The 22321-nt window shown below is 43.2% G+C and overlaps 1 protein-coding gene across 6 annotated transcripts in view; it reads left to right on the forward strand.

Moving 5' to 3' along the window:
- The window catches only part of LOC109897270 (GTPase-activating Rap/Ran-GAP domain-like protein 3), a 173786-nt gene that overhangs the window by 126093 nt on the left and 25372 nt on the right, over positions 1-22321 (forward strand). For 4 of the 6 annotated variants that reach the window (XM_031808992.1, XM_031808996.1, XM_031808994.1 and 1 more), the window contains exons 12-21: positions 883-997; positions 1385-1430; positions 1822-1928; positions 2289-2404; positions 4467-4589; positions 4689-4763; positions 9842-9956; positions 10119-10145; positions 10351-10455; positions 21067-21183. In XM_031808992.1, coding sequence (XP_031664852.1) covers positions 883-997; positions 1385-1430; positions 1822-1928; positions 2289-2404; positions 4467-4589; positions 4689-4763; positions 9842-9956; positions 10119-10145; positions 10351-10455; positions 21067-21183 — 946 coding nt within the window. The remainder of the gene's footprint in view (positions 1-882; positions 998-1384; positions 1431-1821; positions 1929-2288; positions 2405-4466; positions 4590-4688; positions 4764-9841; positions 9957-10118; positions 10146-10350; positions 10456-21066; positions 21184-22321) is intronic. The other 2 variants (XM_031808993.1, XM_031808997.1) reach the window with 1 other exon arrangement.

Consider the following 22321-nt stretch of genomic DNA (forward strand, 5'->3'; position numbering starts at 1 on the left):
GTTGCTAATGAATACAAACACATTCTCTTTGCAGGCCTGTGTGCATCAAGAGTGTTTGTGTGTGCTCGGCTATGAAAGCCAACTGACATTTACTCCTGAGCTACCGACTTGTTGCACCCTCTTTAACCTCTGTGATTATTATTTGACCCTGTTGGTCATCTATGAACGTTTGAACATCTTGAAGAACGATCGAACATCTTGAAGAACGATCTGGCCTTAATGGCCATGTATTCTTATTATCTCTGCCTGGCACAGCAAGATGACTGGTTCCCCTCAGAGCCTGGATCCTCTCTAGGTTTCTTCCTAGGTTCCTGCTTTCTAGGGAGTTTTTCCTTGCCACCGTGCTTCTAGATCTGCATTGCTTGCTTTCTGGGGTTTTAGTCTGGGTTTCTGTACAAGCAATTTGTGACATCTGCTGATGTAAAAAGGGCTTTACAATAACATTTGATAGATTTTGTGTGTGTGTGTGTGTGTGTGTGTGTGTTCTCTGCCTGCTTCAGAGTCACTTTATTCACAAAGTACATTTACACATTCCTGGAAAATAGGACTTTAGTGAATAGGGGCTGCCAGCAATAGACAATGTACAAAGATATGATTATAATAATTAATGGAAGCTCTGCAATTATATTTTAGATGCTCATAAAAGAGGCATTCATGCTTTAGGCCAGAGATTGATGCATGAACTGTCTAGTCTAAATCAATAAGATATGAGTTATTTCACTTGTTTGTTCCAAGTATTTTTATGGTATGACTTTTCTCATTGTCTCTCTCTCTCTCTCTCTCTCTCTCTCTCTCTCTCTCTCTCTCTCTCTCTCTCTCTCTCTCTCTCTCTCTCTCTCTCTCTCTCTCTCTCTCTCTCTCTCTCTGTCTCTTGTCCAACAGGTGGAGAGGAAAAGACACATTGGGAATGACATTGTCACCATAGTGTTCCAGTTCCAGGAGGGGGAGGACACATCTCCGTCATTTAAACCCTCCATGATCAGATCACATTTCACACGTATCCTTTTCTTACGGCGAAACAAAGACCGGTGGGAAATATCTCTGGCACATTTCTACAAGCGACCTTGAGCAGCCAGAATCGTAGGCCCTTTCCAGAAACATTGCCTAGCCCGTACTCTCTGGCCAATTTAATGTACATCTGAAAGAATTGAATAGGTATAAGCAATATGATAGTAGCACCATAGGCAGCTAGGTTGGCATTTTCATCATATTGCTTATTGTGTACCTAAGTATTTAACATTGCGTATCTTCACAAGTGCCTACGGGGTAGAGGATAGGGTAAGTGTCTAGGGGGTAGGGGGTGTTTTTGGACAAAGCCATACACATCACTGCTAGCTTCATAGATTGTATGTGTTCAGGCTATTTCCTTCATTTTCTCTTCAAGATATCTTTGCATTAGTTAGATACAACAGTCAAAACGACAGTTACAGGTATGTGGAGGTGCTTTTTCATTGGTATTTTTCAGGTACACGTCGTTGGTGTGTGTGTGTGTGTTTGTGCATGTACGTGTATGCATGCATACAGATGTAGGATCTTAATTTGATGACTCTTTTGTTTATGAGAATTTTCCCGCACAGCAGAAAATGCTAACTTAGTGTATTCAAGGTTTAAAAATGCTTGAAGTTTGTAATTTCCACTTTAAAATGTAAGACATGATTTGCCCTAACGTAAAATACAGTATATCAACCCCACCAAAAAATATATTAATATTGATGAATTATAATCCACATAATAATTCACATTTCCTGTTGCTGTAGGATTATTTTCCGGCTGTAGCAAACGGTGTGTGTGTTAAATATAACAGTGCTTTGTGTGTTCCAGATTGAAGATTTTCTCTGAGGAGAGTGTGCCACTGTTCGGACCGCCCCTTCCCTCACCACCAGTGTTTACAGACCACCAAGAATTCAGGGACTTTTTGTTAGTCAAGCGTAAGATCAGTGACTTACTCTCACACACTATTTAGTTTACAGACTGTTACAGCTAAACTGTGTGCAATGAGCTAATGCACTGCAGTGACTAATCGGTCACAAATGTCACATTTAAAGGCCCTTTCCTCGTGCGGCATAACCATAGTAGGACATAGTAAAACATCTACAGAATGTAGACATTATAAAGGCTTTATGGAGACATTCATTAAGCATTTACAAGACGTTGATAGTTTAAATGTGACCAAAGAAAGTTTGAGTTGGAATTTTTGAAGCTTTGTATTGTCTTTTTATGGTGATCATATAAGTGTGTAGGTACATGTGGGTATGTTCTCCTAATGAACCCCTCTCTCTGTCCTGCAGTAATCAATGGAGAAAAGGCCACCCTGGAGACGCCCACGTTTGCCCAGAAGCGCCAGCGGACTCTGGACATGCTGATCCGTTCCCTCTACCAGGACCTCATCCCTGACCTCCACAAGGTACAGCTCTCCCACACACTAACTAACCCAGCCTGGTCTATCCATACCCTTTTCACACTACTGAGCCAAACCGAGCTGAGCTAAACTGAGTTGTCCTCCACTGGCTGGGTTATGCATCCAGCCATTATAGTTGCAGGAACTGTGGTGACAATGAGTAAAATAAAATATATGTGCCAGCGTGGTTCAGGTTGAAACGATGGTGGGAAAAGGGTATGGGGCCTTTCCTTTCCTCTAATTCTGCTCCTGCTTCTAAAAACAAGGTATTTTTCTATAGTCCTCCAACTTCCATAGTCCACAAGTTTGCTCTTTAATTCATGCGTCTTGATTGGAATATGAGGTAGTGACAGTATACATATACATCAAATGTACTGTATTTATCTAGCCCTTCGTACATCAGCGGATATCTCAAAGTGCTGTACAGAAACCCAGCCTAAAACCCCAAACAGCAAGCAATGCAGGTGTAGAAGCATGGTGGCTAGGAAAAACTCCCTAGAAAGGCCAAAACCTAGGAAGAAACCTAGAGAGTAACCAGGCTATGAGGGGTGGCCAGTCCTCTTCTGGCTGTGCCGGGTGGAGATTACATGGCCAAGATGTTCAAATGTTCATAAATGACCAGCATGGTCAAATAATAATAATCACAGGCAGAGCAGTTGAAACTGGAGCAGCAGCACGGCCAGGTGGACTGGGGACAGCAAGGAGTCATCATGCCAGGTAGTCCTGATGCATGGTCCTAGGGCTCAGGTCCTCCGAGAGAGAGAGAGAAAGAAAGAGAGAATTAGAGAGAGCATACTTAAATTCACACATGACACCGGATAAGACAGGAGAAGTAGTCCAGATATAACAAACTGACCCTAGCCTGCCGACACATAAACTACTGCAGCATAAATACTGGAGGCTGAGACAGGAGGGGTCAGGAGACACTGTGGCCCCATCCGATGATACCCCCGGACAGGGCCAAACAGGAAGGATATAACCCCACCCACTTTTCCAAAGCACAGCCCCCACACCACTAGAGGGATATTTTATGTCTCTCACATGGATAGGCAGACCATTCCATAAAAATGGAGCTCTATAAGAGAAAGCCCTGCCTCCAGCTGTTTGCTTAGAAATTCTACGGACAATTAGGAGGCCTGCGTCTTGTGACCGTAGCGTACGTGTAGGTATGTACAGCAGGACCAAATCAGAGAGATAGGTAGGAGCAAGCCCATGTAATGCTTTGTAGGTTAGCAGTAAAACCTTGAAATCAGCCCGTGCCTTGACAGGAAGCCAGTGTAGGGAGGCTAGCACTGGAGTAATATGATAAAATTTGTGCGTTCTAGTTAGGATTCCAGCAGCCGTATTTAGCACTAACTGAAGTTTATTTAGTGCTTTATCCGGGTAGCGGGAGGGTAGAGCATTGCAGTAGTCTAACCTAGAAGTAACAAAAGCATGGATTAATTTTTCTGCATAATTTTTGGACAGAAAGTTTCTGATTTTTGCAATGTTACGTAATGGAAAAAAGCTGTCCTCGAAACAGTCTTGATATGTTCGTCCAGGTCGCAGTTGCAAATGAGAACTTGTGAACTTGTTCTCAACTAGCCTACCTGGTTAAATAAAGGTGAAATAAATAAAAATAAATAAATAAAAAGAGAGATCAGGGTCCAGAGTAACGCCGAGGTTCTTCACAGTTCTTCACAGTTTTGTACATTTCCCTTTGCACCAGCTTCTGACCACTGATCTGATCTAGGCTCTCTGGTCATGGTTTGTACCACAGCCAATTGAGCTACCTACTGTTCTGAATCACTGTTCTGAACCACTGCAGCCCTGTCTATCTCTCTCGGCTCTAACCACTGCAGACTGCATAACACTGGGACTACTGGATACTACTACAATGCTCACATTTTGTGGGTGGACTCTCCTCCCTCTCTCTGTACCCCATCCCACTTTCTTTGTCTATTGTTTCTCATATGACTCAGTTCTATGCTATGCTGCTGTATTTCCCACTATCTCTGAAGCCTGCTTCTCTATCTCTCTTTCTGTGTGTGTGTTCGTGTGTGTGTTTGCACTTGTGTCCCATGTGCAGGTTCCCTTCTCTCCCCAGAACATGCTCAACAGACGCTCGTTCAGTGACGTGCTTCCAGAGTCGCCCAAGTCCGCCCGCAAGAAGGAGGAGGCACGACAGGCCGAGTTCGTCAGGATAGGACAGGTGACACACACAGGGACAGACAACATACAGAGTAGCACAGTCACACTCTTTATCTCATGCACGCACCACACACTCTCATGCTCACTCTCTGTTGTCCAGGCACTAAAGCTCAAGACCATCGTCAGAGGAGATGCCCCCACCAGTCTGGTCACTACGGGCCTGTGTAGAAAAGAGGTGAGAAGACCAATAGACACACACACATACACACACTCAGCCCCATGCACTAGAGGTTGACACAGGAGTGAAAATAAATTCCTTTCCAGTCCTGATCCTGCATCAGTTCTATAACCCTGAAACTTTCCTGCCCCTTCCTGATAAAAAGTACTCCCGTCCAGTGCTCATTTTTATGTGCAGAAATATGTAGGCTATTGTGTTAGTTCAGTAATGCAATTTGCGACTGTGAAATGAGATTGTCTTACCTATTTTAGTTAAATGCACTGACTGTAGGCCTATTCTAAATGACCTAAATGTAGATAGATTAAGCTGGAGGATGAGGACAGAGACCCCAGCAGGATGGTCGGCTCAGCACAGCACCGGCTTAGAGCTGAGCACTGCCACATTTTAACATTTACAACACATTAACATTTGTATTTGTATTTATTATGGGGTCCAGCAAAATGAAGGCATTTTATACCATTTTAAAACAAAACAGTACAATACATTCACAGATTTCACAACACACTGTGTGCCCTCAGGCTCCTACTCCACCACAACCACATCTCTACAGTACTAAATCCATGTTTATGTATGTATGTTATTGTGTATGTTTGTGTTGCTTCACAGTCCCTGCTGTGTGTTTTTTCATCTGTTTTTTAAATCAAATTTTACTGCTTGCATCAGTTACTTGATGTGGAATAGAGTTCCATGTAGTCATGGCTCTATGTGGGACTGTGTGCCTCCCATAGTCTGTTCTGGACTTGGGGACTGTGAAGAGACCTCTTGTGGCATGTCTTGTGGGGTATGCATGGGTGTCCGAGCTGTGTGCCAGTAGTTTAGACAAACAGCTCAGTGCCTGTAGAACCTGCCTTGTTGATAATGTTAAGAAGACAGAGCATCTCTTTATTATAGACAGACTTCTCCCCATCTTAGCTAGTACAGCATCAATATGTTTTGACCATGCCAGTTTACAATCTAGTGTCACTCCAAGCAGTTTAGTCATCTGAACTTGCTCAATTTCCACATGATTTACTACAAGAATTGGTTGAGGTTTAGGGTTTAGTGAGTGTTTTGTTCCAAATACAATGCTTTTACTGTTAGAAATATTTAGGGCTAACTTATTCCTTGCCACCCACTCTGAAACTAACTGCAGCTCTTTGTTAAGTGTTGCAGTCATTTCAGTCGCTGTAGTAGCTGACGTGTATAGTGTCGAGTCATCCACATACATAGAAACTCTGGCTTTACTCAGTCAGTGGCATGTTAGTAAAAATTGAAAAAGCAAGGGGCCTAAACAGCTACCCTGGGGAATTCCTGATTCTAACTTGATTATACAGGCTTCCATTAAAGGACACACGCTGTGTCCTGTTAGACAAGTTACTCTTTATCCACATTATAGCAGGGGGTGTAAAACCATAACACATGTTTTTCCAGCAGCAGACTATGATCAGTAATGTCAAATACTTCACTGAAGTCAAACAAAATAACCCCCACAATCATTTTATCATCAATTCCTCTCAGCCAATCATCAGTCTTTTTTTTTTTTTTCCACCTTTATTTAACCAGGTAGGCTAGTTGAGAACAAGTTCTCATTTGCAACTGCGACCTGGCCAAGATAAAGCATAGCAGTGTGAGCAGACAACAAAGAGTTACACATGGAGTAAACAATTAACAAGTCAATAACACAGTAGAAACCAAAGGGGGAGTCTATATACAATGTGTGCAAAAGGCATGAGGAGGTAGGCAAATAATTACAATTTTGCAGATTAACACTGGAGTGATGAATGATCAGATGGTCATGTACAGGTAGAGATATTGGTGTGCAAAAGAGCAGAAAAGTTAATAAATAAAAACAGTATGGGGATGAGGTAGGTGAAAAAGGGTGGGCTATTTACCAATAGACTATGTACAGCTGCAGCGATCGGTTAGCTGCTCAGATAGCTGATGTTTGAAGTTGGTGAGGGAGATAAAAGTCTCCAACTTCAGCGATTTTTGCAATTCGTTCCAGTCACAGGCAGCAGAGTACTGGAACGAAAGGCGGCCAAATGAGGTGTTGGCTTTAGGGATGATCAGTCAGATACACCTGCTGGAGCGCGTGCTACGGATGGGTGTTGCCATCGTGACCAGTGAGCTGAGATAAGGCGGAGCTTTACCTAGCATGGACTTGTAGATGACCTGGAGCCAGTGGGTCTGGCGACGAATATGTAGCGAGGGCCAGCCGACTAGAGCATACAAGTCGCAGTGGTGGGTGGTATAAGGTGCTTTAGTGACAAAACGGATGGCACTGTGATAGACTGCATCCAGTTTGCTGAGTAGAGTGTTGGGAGCCATTTTGTAGATGACATCGCCGAAGTCGAGGATCGGTAGGATAGTCAGTTTTACTAGGGTAAGCTTGGCGGCGTGAGTGAAGGAGGCTTTGTTGCGGAATAGAAAGCCGACTCTTGATTTGATTTTCGATTGGAGATGTTTGATATGAGTCTGGAAGGAGAGTTTGCAGTCTAGCCAGACACCTAGGTACTTATAGACGTCCACATATTCTAGGTCGGAACCATCCAGGGTGGTGATGCTAGTCGGGCATGCGGGTGCAGGCAGCGACCGGTTGAAAAGCATGCATTTGGTTTTACTAGCGTTTAAGAGCAGTTGGAGGCCACGGAAGGAGTGTTGTATGGCATTGAAGCTTGTTTGGAGGTTAGATAGCACAGTGTAAGTACTGTGCTTGTTGCGTGTCCTTCCCTGTAAGCGTGCTGAAATTCTGTTGTCGATTTGTTTACTGTGAAATAGTATTGTATCTGGTCAAACACAAATTTTTCCAGATGTTTACTAAGGGTTGGCAACAGGCTGTTTGGTCGGCTATTTGAGCCAGTAAAGGAGGCTTTACTAGGTAGCGGAATGACTTTAGCTTCCCTCCAGGCCTGAGGGCACCCGTTCTCTAGTAGGCTTAAATTGAAGATTTGGTAAATAGGAGTGGCAATATCCAATTGTTAGTAGTTACTATCTTGTCTCAACGCTACAACTCCCGTACGGGCTTGGGAGAGACGAAGGTCGAGAGCCATGCGTCCTCCGAAACACAACCCAACCAAGCCGCACTGCTTCTTAGCACAGGGCGCAACCAATCCGTGCACTGCGCCCGGCCCGCTCCGTTAGCATTTCTGTCTTTTCGGTAGATGTTATAACCATGTATTGCAAAGGTATTATCTAAGTGAGTTTCATAGAAATGAATGTCAGAATATGTTACAAAGTTATTGACTTCATGGACCTTGTTTGGACCTTGTTTCTTAGGCTACATATGTTAATATGGGCTATTTTGAGCACTTTTCTGATTTGCTTGATTGTTTTTGATGCTTTACTGGGAAGCTCATCAGAGGTAGATTTACTCATGTTATTTACATTGGAGCGCAGGGTGACCTGCATAAAGTGGTCTTCCTACTATTGCACACCGCCTCAGTGTAACTCTGGTTTATAGGCTCATGATTACTGCTTACATTAGCTGTAGGATAAACAGATGTATTTGGTGCAATTAGGGGTACATAAATTTAATGACTTACATTGTGTTTGCCAATGGCCCTAAGATCATTGTCACAATGCTATGGATTAACTGAGCTCTTGGATCATTAACAACATGAACATAAAACATTTTTTTGTACAACAGTAGGCTACTGCATAAGTCAATCTATTTTTATTTCATTCTTCACCGCAGGTTTAGTTGAAAACGTGAACAATTGGGCTTGACCGTAAAGTTTTTGGGAGTAGAGCAGCTATGTCGCTTCAGCCCGCTTGTCCCGCTCTCCGGATGGTAGCCTATTTGTTTAAACCGCACAATTTTTTTACAAGCTGTGTACTCGGTTCCTACGTTTTCAAAGACAACTCCATAAAATGTTTCTAAACACTGCTCTTTCCTTGGCGCTAATGTTAGTGATGGGTCCTTGGCTGCAACAAGACATTGCAATTCATCTATTGGAGGCTTCATCATTTAGCCTACTGACGTAGCAAAGTATGTGAACACACCATCAAATGAGTGGATTCGGCTATTTCAGCTACACCCGTTGTATAAAATTGAGCACACATCCATGCAATCTCCATAGACAAACGTTGGCAGTAGAATGGCCTTACTGAAGAGCTCAGTCACTTTCAACGTGGCACCATCATAGGATGCCACCTTTCCAAGAAGTCTGTTTGTCAAATTTCTGCCCTGCTAGAGCTAACCCAGTCAACTGTAAGTGCTGTTATTGTGAAGTGGAAATGTCTATGAGCAACAACGACTCAGCCACGAAATGGTAGGCCACACAAGCTCACAGAACGGGACAGCCGAGTGCTGAAGCACGAAACCCATGTCCTCATTTGCAACACTCATTACAGGGTTACAAACTGCCTCTGGAAGCAACGTCAGCCGCACACAAGCCTAAGATCACCATGCGCAATGCCAAGCATCGGCTGGAGTGGTGTAAAGCTCGCCGCCATTGGACTCAGGAGCAGTGGAAATGCGTTCTCTGGAGTGATGAATCACTCTTCACCATCGTGCCAACTGTAAAGTTTGGTGGTGGAGGAATAGTTGTCTGGGGCTGTTTGGTTTTGGCTAGGCCCCTTAGCTCCAGTGAAGGGAAATCGTAACACTACAGCATACAATAACATTATAGATTATTCTGTGCTTCCAACTTTGTGGCAACAGTTTGTTTCAGCATGACACTGTCCCCGTGCACATCGCGAGGTCCACATACTTTGGTCATGTAGTGAATATTAGGCCTAACCTACACAGTGGTTGATTTTATGAAATGCTGTACAAGTGACACACTTGTACAGAACTATTCCTGTACTGCCCGTTCCTGTGGACTGTTGATCCTGTCCTGAACTTGACTCTAGATCTTAACTCCCATTCCTACCATAAACCGAGCCCTGTTTCCTTGGCAACCTTTACCATGCACAACTTTTTTCTCACTGAGGCCTAGTGGATCACCATGCCATAATAACATATTTACTAACTGTGTGACATATTCTGTTGTAGCATGCATTGTAACATAATGTAGACGCCAGTTGATATACTGGTAACTACGTGTTTGTGGCTATGCTGCGATGTCCTTTTTGTGTGTGTTTGTGTGCTGCAGCCTTGGGAGTCCCAGTCGTTCTGCAGTACGTTTTCCTATGAGACAGTGTGTGCTGACTCCTGGGGTCAGTCTCTGTTGGTCGCCACGGAAGCAGCAGGGGTCATGATGATAGATGGTGAGGTCATCACACACATGTACACACACACTGAGGTCATAGAATGAAATGCGCTTTATAATTAGTGGACTATTTTATTATAACTTGAATGTCAATGATTCAGTCAGCATTGATGTCATCATAAAATTAATCTCTTAACATTATACTTTCCCAATGTTTCAGCTGTTGATCCACTTCTTTCAAACCCAGGTGAGTGTAACACGGTCAATTCTCCCCATTCAGTGCTACAACTTCTTAGTGTTCAATAAACCGAAATCATTTAATTCAGCCTACTATTTCAGGCAATGTTTTTATTATTGCAGCAACGACATCAGTCAGTGTTTTCATCAATAGTTAGTAAGATCCTGAGCGCTGCATAGGGAATGACCAATAGACCAATGTGTTGTGTTGGTAGACGCCCAGGTCCTGCCCCCAGTGCAGGTGTTTGATAAGACCATGGTGGTGAAGCAGATGCATGTTCTAGAGCCTCAGGATCTCCTCATCACCAGGACTGACAAAGGTGTGTGATGGTCTCTTTGTCTCTCTTCATCTGACTCTCTTTCAGTCTCTTATTCTCTCTCTCCCCCCTCCCTCATTCCCTCACCTATTTTCTATTTCTCATTTTTTGCTTCCTCCCACTCCCTCCTCTCTCTCTCTCTCTCTCTCTCTCTCTCTCTCTCTCTCTCTCTCTCTCTCCCTTCTTCCATCCCTCTTCTTCTGAGTATTTTAGGCTCTTTACTTCTCTCTCCGTCTCTCTGTCACTCCAGCAAACACATTGATCTTCCTCTCTGGGCTGAGGAGGCTGACCTACACACATCCACTCTCTGTAGACTGCTGTTTGTGTGTTTGTGTGTATCCTGCAGGAACAGGTTCTGGGTTGACCTACTGAGATACACTTACACTTCCCACTGTTACACCTACTGAGATATACTTACACTTCCCACTGTTACACCTACTGAGATATACTTACACTTCCCACTGTTACACCTACTGAGATATACTTACACTTCCCACTGTTACACCTACTGAGATATACTTACACTTCCCACTGTTACACCTACTGAGATATACTTACACTTCCCACTGTTACACCTACTGAGATATACTTACACTTCCCACTGTTACACCTACTGAGATATACTTACACTTCCCACTGTTACACCTACTGAGATATACTTACACTTCCCACTGTTACACCTACTGAGATATACTTACACTTCCCACTGTTACACCTACTGAGATATACTTACACTTCCCACTGTTACACCTACTGAGATATACTTACACTTCCCACTGTTACACCTACTGAGATATACTTACACTTCCCACTGTTACACCTACTGAGATATACTTACACTTCCCACTGTTACACCTACTGAGATATACTTACACTTCCCACTGTTACACCTACTGAGATATACTTACACTTCCCACTGTTACACCTACTGAGATATACTTACACTTCCCACTGTTACACCTACTGAGATATACTTACACTTCCCACTGTTACACCTACTGAGATATACTTACACTTCCCACTGTTACACCTACTGAGATATACTTACACTTCCCACTGTTACACCTACTGAGATATACTTACACTTCCCACTGTTACACCTACTGAGATATACTTACACTTCCCACTGTTACACCTACTGAGATATACTTACACTTCCCACTGTTACACCTACTGAGATATACTTACACTTCCCACTGTTACACCTACTGAGATATACTTACACTTCCCACTGTTACACCTACTGAGATATACTTACACTTCCCACTGTTACACCTACTGAGATATACTTACACTTCCCACTGTTACACCTACTGAGATATACTTACACTTCCCACTGTTACACCTACTGAGATATACTTACACTTCCCACTGTTACACCTACTGAGATATACTTACACTTCCCACTGTTACACCTACTGAGATATACTTACACTTCCCACTGTTACACCTACTGAGATATACTTACACTTCCCACTGTTACACCTACTGAGATATACTTACACTTCCCACTGTTACACCTACTGAGATATACTTACACTTCCCACTGTTACACCTACTGAGATATACTTACACTTCCCACTGTTACACCTACTGAGATATACTTACACTTCCCACTGTTACACCTACTGAGATATACTTACACTTCCCACTGTTACACCTACTGAGATATACTTACACTTCCCACTGTTACACCTACTGAGATATACTTACACTTCCCACTGTTACACCTACTGAGATATACTTACACTTCCCACTGTTACACCTACTGAGATATACTTACACTTCCCACTGTTACACCTACTGAGATATACTTACACTTCCCACTGTTACACCTACTGAGATATACTTACACTTCCCACTGTTACACCTACTGAGATATACTTACACTTCCCACTGTTACACCTACTGAGATATACTTACACTTCCCACTGTTACACCTACTGAGATATACTTACACTTCCCACTGTTACACCTACTGAGATATACTTACACTTCCCACTGTTACACCTACTGAGATATACTTACACTTCCCACTGTTACACCTACTGAGATATACTTACACTTCCCACTGTTACACCTACTGAGATATACTTACACTTCCCACTGTTACACCTACTGAGATATACTTACACTTCCCACTGTTACACCTACTGAGATATACTTACACTTCCCACTGTTACACCTACCTACTTACACTTCCACTTCCCACTGTTATCACTCTTCAGATAAGGAGAGAGACTGAGAGAATGAAACAGAGAATGAACAAGGGGGGGGGGGCAAACCTTTATTTTTTATTTATTTAACCTTTGTTTAACTTGGCAAGTTGGTTAAGAACAAATTCTTATTTCCAATGACGTCCTACACCGGCCAAACGACGCTGAGCCAATTGTGTGCCGCCCTATGGGACTCCCAATTACAGGCGCTTGTGATACAGCCTCGATTCGAACCAGGGTGTCTGTAGTTACACCTCTAGCACTGAGATGCAATGCCTTAGATGACTGTGCCACTCGGGAGGAAGGGAGTGAGGGAGAGACACAGTCAGACAGAACAGAATAAATGCTCATCCAAATAATGCTTGTTTTTATTTCAATGTAATGTAAAGAGAACATTCCAGGTTATGTCTATTATATAGTTGTTTTAGCACCAATCACAAAAGCCAGTCTTGTATTTCCATACACTGTAATGTATTCACCATAACATTGACAGACCTCACTAAATTGTGACATATGTCAGAGCATCCCCTAGATTAGCTTCTACAAGTGATAGGATTCCTTAGTGATTTAATTAAGCCTATTTTAACCTCAAATCAACTGTTATTTGTCACGTGCTTCAAAAACAGGTGCATGTATACTAACAGTGAAATACTTACGGGCCCTTCCCAACAATGCAGAGAGAGAAAAAAGAGAAATAGTAACACAAGGAATAAATACACAATGAGTAATGAAAACTCAGGAAGCAGCTGCAGTCGGTGAGTTTAATAGGAACGAACAAAGTGAACACAAAACCAGGAATAGCGTCCAAAGAGGAAAAATACTACCTAATGGGTGATACAACGGAGCCCTGGATAAAGGGGAAGTAATCAGGGTGTGATGATGTCCAGGTGTGTCATGATGGGTTACCAGGACCGGTGGTTAGTAGACCGGCGACATCTAGGAGATATGGATACAATGTAATTGAGGTAGATATCTACATATAGGTAGGGATTAAGTGACTAGACAACAGGATAGATAATGAACAGTAACAGCAGCATATGTGATGAGTCAATGCAGATACTCTGGGTAGCTATTGGTTAACTATTTAGCAGTCTTATTGCTTGGGGGTTGAAGCTGTTTAGGGTCCTGTTGGTTCCAGACTTAGTGCATCGGTATCGCTTGCCGTTCGGTAGTAGAGAGAACAGTCTATGACTTGGGTGGCTGGAGTCTTTAACAATTTTTAGGGACTTCCTCTGACCCCGCTTGATATAGAGGTCCTGGATGGCAGGGAACTCGGCCCCAGTGATGTATTGGGTTGTACACACTACCCCTTGTAGCACCTTGCGGTCGGATGCCAAGCAGTTGCCATACCTTGCGGTGTTGCAGCCAGTCAAGATGCTCTCAATGGTGCAGCTGTAGAACTTTTTGAGGATCTTATGGCCCACGCCCAATCTTTTCAGCCTCCTCATGAGGAAAACATGTTGTGTCTTCGTGACTGTTGGTGTGTGTGAACTAGAGGTCAACAGATTAATCAGCATTTAATTAGGGCCAATTTTAAGTTTTCATAACAATTGGCCGGTTACATTGCACTCCACGAGGCAGGCTGACCACCTGACCACGAGTGCAGCAGGGAGGCACGGTAAGTTGCTAGCTAGTATTAAACTTATCTTAGAAAAAACAATCAATCTTAACATAATCACTAGTTATTTCACCTTTATTTAACCAGGTAGGCAAGTTGAGAACAAGTTCTCATTTACAATTGCGACCTGGCCAAGATAAAGCAAAGCAGTTCGACACGAACAACGACACAGAGTTACACATGGAGTAAAACAAACATACAGTCAATAATACAGTAGAAAAATGAGCCTATATACGATGTGAGCAAATGAGGTGAGATAAGGGAGGTAAAGGCAAAAAAAAGTAAAAAAAGAATACAAAATAAAATAAAGACTGGAATGGTAGATTTGCAGTGGAAGAATGTGCAAAGTAGAGATAGAAATAATGGGGGTGCAAAGGAGCAACATAAATGCAGAGGTAGTTGTTTGCGCTAAATTATAGATGGGCTATGTACAGGTGCAGTAATCTGTGAGCTGCTCTGACAGCTGGTGCTTAAAGCTAGTGAGGGGGATCATCAACCATGTGTAGTTATTACTAGTTTGTCTAGCTTGTCCTGCGTTGCTTATAATAAATGCAGTGCCTGTTAATTTATCATCGAATCACGGCCTACTTCGCAAAACGGGTGATAATTTAACAAGTGCATTCGAGAAAAAAACACTGTCATTGCGTGCCAATGTGTACCTAACCATAAACATCAATGACTTTCTTAAAATCAATCAACCTGGCCAACTGTGTGAACTGTGTGAAGACCATTTCTTCCTAACAAAGACCGTAATTAATTTGCCAGAATTATACATAATTATGACATAAGATTGTGCAATGTAACAGCAATATTTAGACTTAGGGATGCCACCCGTTAGATAAAATACGGAACGGTTCTGTATTTTACTGAAAGAATTTATGTTTTGTTTTCTAAATGATTGTTTTCTTTATATGACCATATTAATGACCTAAGGCTCATATTTCTGTGTGTTTATTATATTATAATTAAGTCTATAATTTGATATTTGATAGAGCAGTCTGACTGAGCGGTGGTAGGCAGGAGCCGGCTGTTAAGCATTCATTCAAACAGCACATTCCTGCATTTGCCAGCAGCTCTTAGCTGTGCTTCAAGCATTGCACTGTTTATGACTTCAAGCCTATCAACTCCCGATTAGGCTGGCAATACTATAGTGCCTATAAGAACATCCAATAGTCAAAGGTATATGAAATACAAATGGTATAGAGAGAAATGGTCCTATAATAACTACAACCTAAAACTTCTTAACTGGGAATATTGAAGATTTATGATAAACCACCAGCTTTCATATCTCTTTATTTTATTTTTATTTTTTACCTTTATTTAACTAGGCAAGTCAGTTAATACCTTTTGTGACTAGGGGGCAGTATTTTTATTTTTGAAAAAAAATACGTATATTTTTTTCAGGACAAGATATTTTGTCAGGACAAGATGCTAGAATATGCATATAATTGACAGCTTGGGATAGAAAGCACTCTAAAGTTTCCAAAACTGTAAAAATATTGTCTGTGAGTATAACAGAACTGATGTTGCAGGCGAAAGCCTGAGAAAAATCCAATCCGGAAGTGCCTCATGTTTTGAAAGCGCTGCGTTCCAATGTGTCCCTATTGAGCAGTGAATGGGCTATCAACCAGATTACTCTTTCTCCGTATTCCCGAAGGTGTCTACAGCATTGTGACGTAGTTTTACGCATTTACGTTGAAAAATACCCGTAGGCGGCTACATTGCGCAAGTGGTCACCTGATGCTCCCAGAGAGATTCTCGCGTAAAATACAGAGGTAGCCATTACTCCAATCGGTCCTACTGAAAAATCGAATTGTCCCGATGGATATATTATCAAATAGATATTTGAAAAACACCTTGAGGATTGATTATAAACAACGTTTGCCATGTTTCTGTCGATATTATGGACCTAATTTCCGTTTTCGTGACTGCAATTTCCGGGCGATTTCTCAGCCAAACGTGAAGAACAAATGGAGCTATTTCACCTACAAAAATAATATTTTGGGAAAAAAGGAACATTTGCTATCTAACTCGGAGTCTCGTGAGTGAAAACATCCGAAGCTCATCAAAGGTAAACAATTTAATTTGATTGCTTTTCTGATTTCCGTGACCAAGTTACCTGCTGCTAGCTGGACAAAATGCTAGGCTATCGATAAACTTACACAAATGCTTGTCTAGATTTGGCTGTAAAGCATATCTATTTCACTTGTGATTTTCATGAATAGGAATATTTTCTAGTAATAGAGTGGGAGAGAAGGTCAAAAACAGCAGGTCCGGGACAAGGAAGCACATCCGATGAACACGTGAACACATGATCCATAGCCATAGGCAGATCAGTTGAAACTGAAGCAGCAGCACAACAAGGTAGTATGTCTGGTGAAAGGTCAGTGTTCCATAGACATGGGCAAAATAGCAGAAACTGGATCAGCAGCACGACCAGGTGGGACGGGGACAGGCCAGGAGTTGTCAGGCCAGGTAGTCCTGAGGCATGGGGGAAGAGAGAGTGATGGGAGAATTAGAGGGAGCATACTAAAGTTTACACAGGACACCAGATAAGACATGAGAATTACACCAGACTGACCCTAGCCCCCTGGCACATACTGGAGACTGAGACAAGGGGGGGACACTGTGGCGGGGTCCGAGGATACCCCCAGACAGAGCAAACCAGGCAGGATATAACCCTACCCACTTTGCCAAAGCACAGCCCCCATGCCACTAGAGGGATATCAACAGACTACCAACTTACTACCTTGAGACAATGCTGAGAATAGCCCACGAAGATCTCCCCCACCGCACAAGCCAGAGGGGGTGCTAAACTGGACAAGAAGATCACGTCAGTAATTCGACCCACTCAAGTCGAGTGTATCGAAAGCCTGGCACGACGTGACGCACCCCTCCTTGGGATTGCATGGGAGAGCACTAGTAAGCCAGGTATTCAGCCCCCCTAATAGAGTCATAGGCACAGTGGAGAGAGGGGAACTTCCCAGGCAGAGACAGCAAGGGCGATTCGATTCTTCACTCCAGTGCCTATGTACCCCTGGTCGAGACTACCGTATGTCTGAAACACAGGCTTCCATTTCATCGAAATGTACAGCTAGCTGTGTCTCGTCCGCATAGCAGTGAAAATTGACATTGTTTTTCCGAATGACATCACCAAGAGGTAGAATATATAGTGAAAACAATAGTGGTCCTAAAACAGAACCTTGAGGATCACCTAAACTTACCATTTAACTTACCACCAAACCATCCACCTAGATGAACTGATATCTTTCTGACAGTTAAGATCTAAACCAGGCAAGACCAATTAGGGTTTCCAATCCTTCCAAAATAATGTGGTGATTGATTGTGTCAAAAGCAACATAAGGTCTAGGAGCACAAGGACAGATGCAGAGCCTTGGTTTGACGCGATTAAAAGGTAATTTACCACCTTCAAAAGTGTGGTGTCAGTACTATGATGGGGTCTAAGATCAGACTGGTGCGTTTCGCATGCATTATTTGTCTTCAGGAAGGCAGTGAGTTGCTGCACAACAGCTTTTAAAAAATATATATTGAGAAGAATGGAGGATTCGATATAAGCCAACTTTTTTTCTCTTTTTTTTCGAGTGAAGATTAGGCTTTTTCAGGAGAGGCTTTGTTACTTTATTTGGTACACATCCGGAGGATAGGGAGCAGTTACTATGGTCAACATAGGGCTAAGAACAGGAAGGAGAACTGGGGAATAGGGTCCAGTAGGCAGCTGGAAGGTTTAGAAGCCATGACTATTTTCGTGAATGTGTAGAGATACAGGATTAAAAAACTTGGCCACATAACCTCTTGCTCCTACTTGAGACGCAGACGTCCCAACTAGAGCTCTGGAAATGCAAATGCGCTACGCTAAACGCTAATAGTATTAGTTAAAACGCAAACGTTCATTAAAATACACATGCTTGGTATTGAATTAAAGCTACACTCGTTGTAAATCCAGGCACCAAGTCAGATTTTTAAAATGCTTTTCGGCAAAAGCATGAGAAGCTAATATTATCTGATAGCATGTAACACCCCAAAAGACCCGTAGGGGATGTAAAAAAAATCATTAGCATAGTCGGCGCTACACAAACCGCACAATAAAATATAAAACATTCATTACCTTTGACCATCTTCTTTGTTGGCACTCCTTGATGTCCCATAATCAATACTGGGTCTTTTTTTCGATTAAATCGGTCCATATATAGCCTAGATATCGATCTATGAAGACTGTGTGATAAACGGAAAAAAATAGCGTTTCATAACGTAACGTCATTTTTTAAAAGTTAAAAAGTCGACGATAAACTTTCACAAAACACTTCGAAATACTTTTCTAATGCAACTTTAGGTATTAGTACACGTTAATAAGCGATACAAATCATCAGGAGGCGATGTAAATTCGATAGGTGGTCGTCTGGAAAAAATGTCCGGAAAAAACTCAGCCAATACATCAAGTTGGAGGTCGGAGGGAATCGGTTCTACCAAGAATCAAATCCGAAGCAAATGAGAAGACTCTATACATCCTGTGGAAGCTGTAGGTACTGCAACCTCGGCCTCATTTAATACGGTTCACCTTTAACAATGGGTTGAAGTGGCGCATGGATATTTTTTTCCACTTTCAGTGATCAGATTTTCCTGCGCTTTTCGATGAAACAGACGTTCTGTTATAGTCACAGCCGTGATTTAACCAGTTTTAGAAACGTGAGAGTGTTGTCTATACACACATACTAATCATATGCATATACTATATTCCTGGCATGAGTAGCAGGACGCCAAAATGTTGCGTGATTTTTAACAGAATGTTCGAAAAAGTAGGGGGTAGGCTTAAGAGGTTTTAAAGAAGATCAGTCTTTACGTGGCTAAAAGAAAATAAATATAACATATACTGTTTAAAGTTGTGTGGATAAAGGAATGGGGTGGTGAAATAATTTTCTGTCGTGGACAAAGGAACTCAAAAGGTGTGATTTAATTAACAAACATTTTGATTTGAATGTGCAAATAGTCAGGAATTACTTTTTGAATATGAAAGTGGATTAAAAATAGATTAATCTATGTGGTCCAGATCAGGATGATCCATACTTCTTTGAAAATATTTATAGCAATTTATTGAACTTGCAGGCAACAAGGGTGGCCCGACGTCCACAGGTGGGGGTTGTGCTTACAGCCCAACACCGTGCAGGACGTTCGGCATTTGCCAGAGAACACCAAGATTGGCAAATTCGCCACTGGTGCCCTGTGCTCTTCACAGATGAAAGCAGGTTCGCACTGAGCACATGTGACAGACATGACAGTCTGGAGATGCCGTGGAGAACGTTCTGCTGCCTGCAACATCCTTCAGCATGACCGGTTTGGCGGTGGGTCAGTCATGGTGTTGGGTGGCATTTCTTTGCGGGGCCTCCATGTGCTCGCCAGAGGTAGCCTGACTGCCATTAGATACTGAGATGTGATCCTCAGACCCCTTGTGAGACCATATGCTGGTGTGTTTGGCCCTGGGTTCCTCCTAATGCAAGACAATGCTAGACCTCATGTGGCTGGAGTGTGTCAGCAGGTCCTGCAAGACGAAGGCATTGATGCTATGGACTGGCCCGCCCGTTCCCCAGACCTGAATCCAATTGAGCACATCTGGGACATCATGTCTCGCTCCATCCACCAACGCCACGTTGCACCACAGACTGTCCAGGAGTTGGTGGATGCTTTAGTCCAGGTCTGGTAGGAGATCCCTCAGGAGACCATCCGCCACCTCATCAGGAGCATGCCCAGGTGTTGTAGGGAGGTCATACAGGCATGTGGAGGCCACACACACTACTGAGCCTCATTTTGACTTGTTTTAAGGACATTACATCAAAGTTGGATCAGCCTGTAGTTTGGTTTTCCACTTTAATTTTGAGTGTGACTCTAAATCCAGACCTCCATGGGTTGATACATTTCATTTCCATTGATCATTTTTGTGTGATTTTGTTGTCAGCACATTCAACTATGTAAAGAAAAAAGAGTTGTGGAGAAATATGCTCAAAGAGGAGTCCGTAATTTGCCTTCTAATGATCAATATTTGTTTCTTTGAAGAAGTGAATGAATTCATCACTGCTGAAGTGAAGGCCATCCTCACTTGGGGAATGCTGCTTTTTAGTACGTTTTGTGACGGTATCAAAAATACATTTTCGATTGTTTTTATTCTCCTCAATCAGATTGGAAAAGTAGGATGATTGAGCAGCAGTGAGAGCTCTTTGATATTGCACGGTACTGTCTTCCCAAGCTAGTTGGACTTCCGTTACAATTTCTGAAAGCTTACTTCAGGGCTCAGGTATTTTCTGTGTACCAGGGAGCAATTTTCTGTGTCAAATGTGTTTTGTTTTTAGAGGTGCGACTGCAAGGTTTGGTTAGATCCTAGGTGGTTAACTGATTTTTGTACTCCAACATCCTTGGGTAGGTGGAAGGAGGCTGGAAGGTTGTCCAAGAAGTTATTGCGCAGCTTTTGATAATCCTTGGTTAGGGTCTGAGCAGATTATTTGTGGCGATTGCAAATTTAATAATATGGTGGTCCGATAGTCCAGGATTATGAGAAAAAAACATTTAGATCCCCAATATTTCTTCTATGGGACAAAACAAGTTCCAGGGTATGATTGTGGCAATGCTTAGGTTATGTTGGACATAACCCACTAAGTCGATGTAGAGTAAAGTTTTTTGGTGTTGTTCTGTGGACTACTGTGTAATACTACTATAGAATCACAGATTTTTTTAAATATATAAATTGGTCTTTGAAGATGTGTTGTTTTTCAGGGAAGGATGCGCGTCTCTATGTGTTCAGACTAAACATGCTCAAGAGAGGCCTGGAGGAGAGGCAGCTGGTTCGCACCAAGTGTGACAGCCGAGAAAACAAACTGGAGAAGACCAAAGGTACACACACACGCAGGCATACGCACGCATGCACACACACACATATTTGTTTTACTATCCTTGTGGGGACCAAACAAATGATTCCCATTCAAAATCCTGTTTTCCCTAACCCTAATTGTAACCCTAAACCTAACACCTAAGACTAAAATAGCCTTTTTCCTTGTGGAGTACTGGCAAAATGTCCCCACTTGTTGAGCGTCTGGCCCCAGGCGCTGTGGAACAGTCCCTGAGGAGATTGACAACCCCCCCACTACTACACACTGTATGGCCTCTCCAATACAACCACATTACATGGGTGTGTGTGGGATGTGGGCTTTGGAGGGGGAGGAAGGGTAAGCATGAGTGTGTGTGGGATGTGGGCTTTGGAGGGGGAGGAAGGGTAAGCATGAGTGTGTGTGGGATGTGGGCTTTGGAGGGGGAGGAAGGGTAAGCATGAGTGTGTGTGGGATGTGGGCTTTGGAGGGGGAGGAAGGGTAAGCATGAGTGTGTGTGGGATGTGGGCTTTGGAGGGGGAGGAAGGGTAAGCATGAGTGTGTGTGGGATGTGGGCTTTGGAGGGGGAGGAAGGGTAGGCATGAGTGTGTGTGGGATGTGGGCTTTGGAGGGGGAGGAAGGGTAAGCATGAGTGTGTGTGGGATGTGGGCTTTGGAGGGGGAGGAAGGGTAAGCATGAGTGTGTGTGGGATGTGGGCTTTGGAGGGGGAGGAAGGGTAAGCATGAGTGTGTGTGGGATGTGGGCTTTGGAGGGGGAGGAAGGGTAAGCATGAGTGTGTGTGGGATGTGGGCTTTGGAGGGGGAGGAAGGGTAAGCATGAGTGTGTGTGGGATGTGGGCTTTGGAGGGGGAGGAAGGGTAAGCATGAGTGTGTGTGGGATGTGGGCTTTGGAGGGGGAGGAAGGGTAAGCATGAGTGTGTGTGGGATGTGGGCTTTGGAGGGGGAGGAAGGGTAAGCATGAGTGTGTGTGGGATGTGGGCTTTGGAGGGGGAGGAAGGGTAAGCATGAGTGTGTGTGGGATGTGGGCTTTGGAGGGGGAGGAAGGGTAAGCATGAGTGTGTGTGGGATGTGGGCTTTGGAGGTGGAGGAAGGGTAAGCATGAGTGTGTGTGGGATGTGGGCTTTGGAGGGGGAGGAAGGGTAAGCA

This window comes from Oncorhynchus kisutch, linkage group LG29 (genome assembly GCF_002021735.2).
Source record: "Oncorhynchus kisutch isolate 150728-3 linkage group LG29, Okis_V2, whole genome shotgun sequence".
Lineage (NCBI taxonomy): Eukaryota > Metazoa > Chordata > Actinopteri > Salmoniformes > Salmonidae > Oncorhynchus > Oncorhynchus kisutch.